This window comes from Morone saxatilis, unplaced genomic scaffold (genome assembly GCF_004916995.1).
Source record: "Morone saxatilis isolate NCDOM2014 unplaced genomic scaffold, NCSU_SB_2.0 Contig23, whole genome shotgun sequence".
Classification (NCBI taxonomy): domain Eukaryota; kingdom Metazoa; phylum Chordata; class Actinopteri; family Moronidae; genus Morone; species Morone saxatilis.
This window is the reverse complement of record NW_023339796.1, coordinates 19,566,557-19,573,608: the sequence shown is the minus strand read 5'-3', so window position 1 is coordinate 19,573,608 and position 7,052 is coordinate 19,566,557. Positions and strand designations below refer to the sequence as shown.

Sequence of the window (7,052 nt, the reverse complement as noted above, 5' to 3'; positions counted from 1 at the left end):
TGTTTTCATTAGTGTATAATCAGACACTCAATCAGTGACAATAAAAATCATATTTTTTTTGTCACCTTATAATGAGCCATTTATATCTACAGACACTGCAGGTCGCCTTCCATGTACTGCACCATGTTGAACCACCATGTTTCTACAGTAGCCCAGAAGGGACAAACCAATTACTGGCCCTGGATAGGGCCATATATATAGTATTATCATTAAAGATGTATCCACATGTAAGCAGCATTTTAATATTGAATAGGCAAAACTAGTAACTAAAGCTCAGAAATAAATGTAAAATAAAGGGTACCATACATCCATTTGAAATGTAGTAAAAAGCAGCATAAGATAGAAATTCTTACCTCAAAATTTTACTAGAGTAAATGTACTTAGTTACTTTTATACCACTGGCTTGTAGCAAATGACGAAAGGGCTTTGCTAAAGTGAGCATCAAAGAAAAAGAGTGTGCATGCACATGTACACAGTCTCAATCACCAGCACTTAACTTCCTGTGACAGCCTCCTCCTCGTCCTTGCATCACACGCCGACTTCCCACGAGCGCTTTCGCAATATCATGTGTGCGCATGTTGCACCCAGAGGCGCTGCACAGAGGCACAGGAGTTATCAATAACAGAACGGTCAATAACCGTGTTATTTATAAATCTTTAGATGCCCTCAGGCTGGATGAATCCTTTAACTGCATTTTGCAGAGCAATTTTCAGCAGTGAATGTTAATGAATGATTCAACATAATATGAAAACTAAGTATACGCTACTCAGGGAATTGGTTGGGATCGTTTGGTGGGTCACAATCTGAAAGTATTTAATTACTGATTCGCATTGATGTCTGCATGTTTTATATTCACGCTGTGCTATAATGTGAGTGTCATGTGTGGCAAAGACAATAATGTTAATTGTGTAATACAGGCATATTTCACTAACTATGAATTATGTATGTTCATGCTGATGTTAATGATATGCTAATGATGATGATAGCCTAGGTCCATTTCCTGTTGCACTGGTGAATTACATATGCATGTTCATCGACTTGCCTGCTATACCTCATACACTTCAGTTGTTATAAAGGTGAAACGGGGCGAAATGGAGACGTTGGAATTTCCTCACAGAGGAAGAAACTACTATATGTCACGTTTTCTCCGCACATGAGGTGATAGGGAGTTTGCATTTCAAGAGGAGAGTGAGGATGGAAGAAAAGCTAATCAGAAAGTGGTGTTTTTTTCTTAATCCCAGCTCTGCTGAGGCGCCTTTTCTCCTCAAGAAAAATCTGTGTTTCTTTCACACTGCCTCTGCAATCACTTGAAACCCCATTACAGACCATGTGACAGCATCAATTAAATTCACAATTATCATGGGGCAGAGACACCCCAGCGTGAGAAAATATAGTAACACAGCATCATCTCGGAGACTGTGTGTGTGCGTGTGTCTGTGAATACGTGCATGTGTGTGTTTGTGTGTGAGTGTGTGTGTAAGAGAGAAATAGAGAGCAGAAAACTGAGCCAGACAATTCACTACTCAGAATGTTTCATGCCCTTTTTGGCAACTCTTGTGAACCTGAACAACTCTCCAAAAACAAGATACCACAGTAAACAAAACCTCGGATCCTTGACGGCATTAAGACATTTCAAGGGCCACTCTAACAACAGCGAATGGACAGCTGGTGACTCACTGCTTGCTTCTTTTGATTTAATACCCAATGAGCTGGGGTTTTTTTTCTGCTTTCTAACAATTTGAAATCACAGAAAGTGCTTATAAATAGCCGTGCAAAATTACACTGGGTGCTGTCACAGTGTGTCCACAAAGTTGGCCCCTAATTCATTATCAGTTTAGCTGCAGAGCCTTTGTCTTCCATTGACATCACAGATTAGAGCCCTGGCTCTTGTTTCCAGCTTTAGTAGAGCTTTATCCAGACCGAACTGTCCGAGATCACACAAAAAACAGCATGAATCAGTGTTAGAGGGTGGATTTTTTGAAGTGAGCCCACAATTAAGTACAGAATCACACCTTCAGATGTACATGGTTTGTTTGTCTGAGTGCATGCGCGAGTACAGCATAGCTGGCTGAAGAAGGGACACGTGTTGTGAGTCACAGGCAACAGTATTTGCAGCTGATTGAGCCAGAATTTGGTGTTGGATCTGGCAGGTGTAGCTGTTCTGGCCTGTTCAGTCATTTTCTTCACGCTCTCCATCACAGCTCTCTACATTAAAGCACAATCAGGTCCCAAATAGGGAAAAAAAACAAGGCCGTGTGTCCGCATTGATCTCTCTACCTATAGTGCCGGCCTACGCTGGAGCAGAGCAGGAGATTAAAAATTCATAAGCGTATTAAGATCTATAAGAGCATTATTCATGTGTGCCGTCACCGTCTAATACAGTAGGGTACTAATCATACGCATCTCTAGCCCAGCACACACACAAACACACAGTAACAATAGCGTTCTGGGTGTGTTCCAAGTGTCAGCAATATCATATGGGCATGTGTGTCTCGCTTGGCGTTGTTCCCTCCTTGAGTGCCATACAATGTGCTGGCATAAATACCTGCTTGACACAGCAGATTGGCACTAATGGCTTTACACACAGTGCCATCTGTAAGCTGGACCGTTACCTCTTGCATCTTCTGCATGGCCACTAACGGTGCTTCGTAGCGTTCGGTTCAGACCATCATCAGTCACAGTGGAAAGGCAAAAACAGCCAAATTAAATGTTGGCTAATCATTGCCGCACATAGGGAGGCTGTACATGAAGGCTGCAGGGTCCTGCCCATCTGTGTGCACCTGGATATTAAAATTTTGAAACAAAGCAATTTGGGCGTTTTTGTCTAGTGAGTGTGAGACACCTCCTACTGAGCTGAAGCTCTTAACCACCAGCTCAACTTCGAGCACTCACACACATACACACACCAACTTCCAGCAGCCTGCAGCAGTCACACAGGGATCATTACTATTCATTTGCTGAGCAAACTGGCCACACAGGCTTATAAATTAGCTCATCTACCGCAGCTGGGTACTGAGACAGTTGGCGCATGCTGAGGACCGAGAGCGCAGCCATTACAGTGCAGGGCTCCGAGACACCTTCTGTCCAGTCCATGTGACCTCCTCCACGCTCATCTGCTCACTCTGTCAAAGGAGGGGGGAGTGTGCATCAGGCACTGGGGGTGAGACATGCCCAGTCAATGATTCTAATAAATTACAGAGCAGAGCAATAGGACTACAGCCCTGTGTGCGTTGTGCTGAGGGAGAACGCTGTGATAAATCCTATCAAACCAAGTGTAAATCAGTCTGAATGAAATAGCATTAGCGGGACCTTGCAGATCTCTGACCATGAGGGAGGAGAGCTGACAGCTCTGACCTACAGGGAAATGAGGGAACACTCGGACTACTCTTGCTTTCTGCCTTGGGTTAGGATCAATGGTGGAAGGAAAAAGTAAAGCTATTAATTCTCCTGGATATGTCAATTCCCATTGGCGTGTGTGGATTGGTAGTGATCATGACTAGCCCCTTGGGCAGACAGAATCTGGGGCTTTTGTTGCGCCTCAATACACCATTGATTCATTGAAGCTTTTTACAGCTACCTGGAAGGCACCACATCGCACTGGAGCAATCTAAATCAATTCCAATTGCAGGTTTATCACAATGCACAAAAAAACTTAGAGCATGACTCTGGGGTTAAATTATGCTGACCACTTTTTGTATAAGATGTGTACCTGAGAGAAGGACCCGAGGTTAAATAAGCCATGTAACAGACTTGTCTTAAATATTCATAAAACATTCATAAAATAGTTCACAGCCCTTGTGAATGATGGATGAAGTTTTTCTTTGCACTTACCCGTCCGATGAGCACAGGTTCAGGCCCGGCGTATTCTTCGATCACAAAGAACTGGTTCCAGATCCAGCTCCTCCTGCTGCGAGAACGTGGCCCCTTCCTCACCATTTGCTCATGCATTTCCTCTTCTACCTCTGACTCTGCTTCTTCAAACACAAGGCCCTCCCCATTTTCTGGATCGACAGATTGCATCCCAGCATCTTTTGTATCATGGCTCCATTCGGGAGCCGGGTGGAGCCTCAGGACATGACTGCTGTTGACAAGTTGGTTGTCTTCATCTGCAGGGTACTGAGCTGTGCTGAGTTCTGTTTGAGCAGTGTGAACCGACTCTGTTAATGGGTCTCTATGGGAATCTGCTGCTCTGTTCCCCGGTCTTACTCCCAGGGGTTGCATTGTCAGCACAGACGGTGGAGAATCATTTGTTTCAGAGGGTACATACAGTGGGAAATGTTTTGTCGATGTAAATGGTGGTTGTGTTTGGCTGATTATTACTTCCTTCTCAGGACTGAGACTGACCTCGCTGCGAGGTGTTGACAGCAAACGGGCCAGGTGTTTGCTCTTCCTATCGCCACTATCTATACCCTGTATTCCCAAGTTGCCCTGGCCTTTACTTAAAGCTGGGTTGACTTCACTTAGCAGATTAATATGAGTGTTGGCACCTTGGTCTCGATTAAGATCTGGGGTGGTGACTGGGCTTACATAAGGTGATGCCGTCTGATTATCAAATCCAGTGTGAAACTGAGTGACAGCTATATCTTGTCTCTGCACTTTCTGAGCCTCTAACTGTCCATGATTAACGTCAATCAAATCTCTCTTCCTGCTCCGGCTGCCCTTGCTCGGAAAGCTCAGGCTGGGAACACTCTGCATTTGGGAATTGACGATCCTGACGAGGTTCTCTTTCGACAGCAGTTTCAGAACCCCGTAACTGCCAGTGAGGTTCAGTTTTCGGTTTGAATCTATGCTGAATCCTTTTCCTGGCACACCTGTAGTATGCACACTTAGATCAGGTCTGTTCCTGGATCTAGAGCCTGATTTAAACCTGGTTTTATTGGTGTGTAGATCTGGTTTATGATGGATTGTGAATGTTTTTTCTGACCTTCCTGTTTTGGTAGAAGTCTCAGCATTTTTGGTGTTGTTCTTAATTTTCTTCACATCCTGGTTTAACTCCTTGTTATTGGCTAACATGTGCGGTGTCACTTCTTTTTTATTGACAGAGTCGACCTCACGCTTGGGCTTGAAAGCTTGCCTGTCCTTGTTAGCTACCAAGGGAGCAGCATGATTCTGCAATATTTTGGAATAAGAGAAAGATCCAGTGTCACCCGCCTGTTCATGACTAATCAGGTTTCTAAGAGTCACCACGGGCATAGCATTTGCATCAACGCTTGCATCCCATTGGTCCGCAGTTCTGCTCTCCCCTAGCTTCACCATGTGCGATCCGCCCACTCCTCTCCTCCGGACAATTTTACTGGCCAAGGCGCCTCCCGCGAGCCCCTCCCACAGGCACAGGGAAACCAATAGGAGCAGATTTCTTGTAATCATCTTGTCTTGTGGTGAGACGTCCTAATTTGAGCGAGGTTTGCTGTGAGGCAGGCCTTGTTTTCCGGTTGTCTTCATTCTCTCTTCTGTTTTCCCTCTTCTCACACCCCTCCTCTCACTCTCGCATTCTGTGCCCTTCACACTGAGCTGGAGGGCAGGTGTCAGTCACTCCTTCTCCCTTTTTTTTCACGCTGCCTAATATCTTCCTCTATCTCAGCAAGCTGCTCTCTGCTGGTTTTCTCCCACTCCCCTTGTGAAGCGTCTCATTCAGTTTCCCACGGAGGGTTGAACACCCTGAGAGAAAAGATAAAGATAATTAAGTTAAAACTTTAATCATTGCACTGCGTTAATTAAAAGTGGAGCGGCATAGACAGGTAGGAGAACTCACAGACAAGCAGGAAGGACAGACCTTTTAACAGAGCAGCAATCACATTTTCACAGGCACAGAGGGCTTTGTAGGCTCAGAACACACATCCATTTATACCTTCATAATGACCCAAGTGTTTTTTCTCACATCTATTAGATAGACGGGGACAAAGTTATCATCATACAATTCTACATGGGGAAAGATAGGATAACAATATTAGAAAAGGCTCTGAGCATTTAGTAATGGGAACGGCTGTCAAGGATTTCTGACTGCAGTGCAAAAAGGGACCAACTATGATATGAAACTAACTTCATATCACTTTGATGCGCGATTAATTAGCTGAATTAATATTGTGCTTTGATCAGTCGGTTAGAATGTCAATACAGATGCAAGCCGTAGATGCAGATGCTCTTTGTTGTACACAGCGCCTTGAGCTATGTAAAAGGTTCCTTGACTCTTGTGCTTCTGACTCACGCTCTCAGCTTGTCTCTCATGCACTCAAGCCTCAGATGGAAATCCTACGCCAAATCAAAATGTCAGATATCAATCAGTGTGCTTGTTTTAAGATAAGCGGGCACACAGTACTAGTATTTCAGTAACATCAGCCCACGCATCTGACAAGTCAATAATGTGACTATTTGCCAGATTGCATTAACATAAAAACCTTTTTATTTTTACTGTGTGTAGAAAAAGACAGACATGTGCATGGGTAATTCAGAAAACTCCTTTTTAAAGGGGCAGTCCAGCAATTTGGCATTGCACTTCCATAATGTTTGAGGACTCACTAGAGGCAGATTTTGAAAAAGAATGGTCAAAATCAAAGCAGCAGAGACTGATATATCCAACTTAAATGGTACTATTGTGGGTCAAGCCTCCAAAATGACTAAATCCTACACAAATCCTTCTTTTATTGACATCATCAAGGTAATTTTCTCAGACTTCACAAAGCTTCCTTCAGAGCCACAGAAGCACAGCATACATTCATTTTTACAGGTCGATAAATGATGGGTAAAACTGTGGAGTCTCCCTTTTAATGGCATCCCATGGACAAATCTAGCAAACTCTGTAAAAACTGAATTTAATATTTGTATATTTTCTGAAACCTATGTGTTATGGGTTAAGTAGTGGCAGTTTCATCTTGTCCTGTGCAGCGTGGTGTGGTTTGTCTGGGTGTATGACACTTGCTTCGCTGTGGCGCAGACAGACCCTGTCAGCACATTCACTGGGGCATGACTAAAGTTGGGAGGTTCCTCCTGGAATACTTTTCACCCTCTTCCTCTCTCTCATCTTCTCCTCAACGTCCTCAGCTACCTCTCTCTCA

At 44.0% G+C, this 7,052-nt stretch overlaps 1 protein-coding gene across 1 annotated transcript in view; it reads right to left on the bottom strand.

The window, feature by feature from the left end:
• Positions 1 to 5,658, bottom strand: part of LOC118334823 — a gene marked incomplete at its 5' end in the record, with an annotated part of 80,875 nt that extends 75,217 nt beyond the window's left edge. Inside the window, 1 exon segment of the mRNA XM_035670896.1 lies at positions 3,832 to 5,658. Within this exon segment, the coding sequence (XP_035526789.1) occupies positions 3,832 to 5,367 (1,536 nt within the window).
• Between the last annotated feature and the right edge of the window lie 1,394 nt (positions 5,659 to 7,052).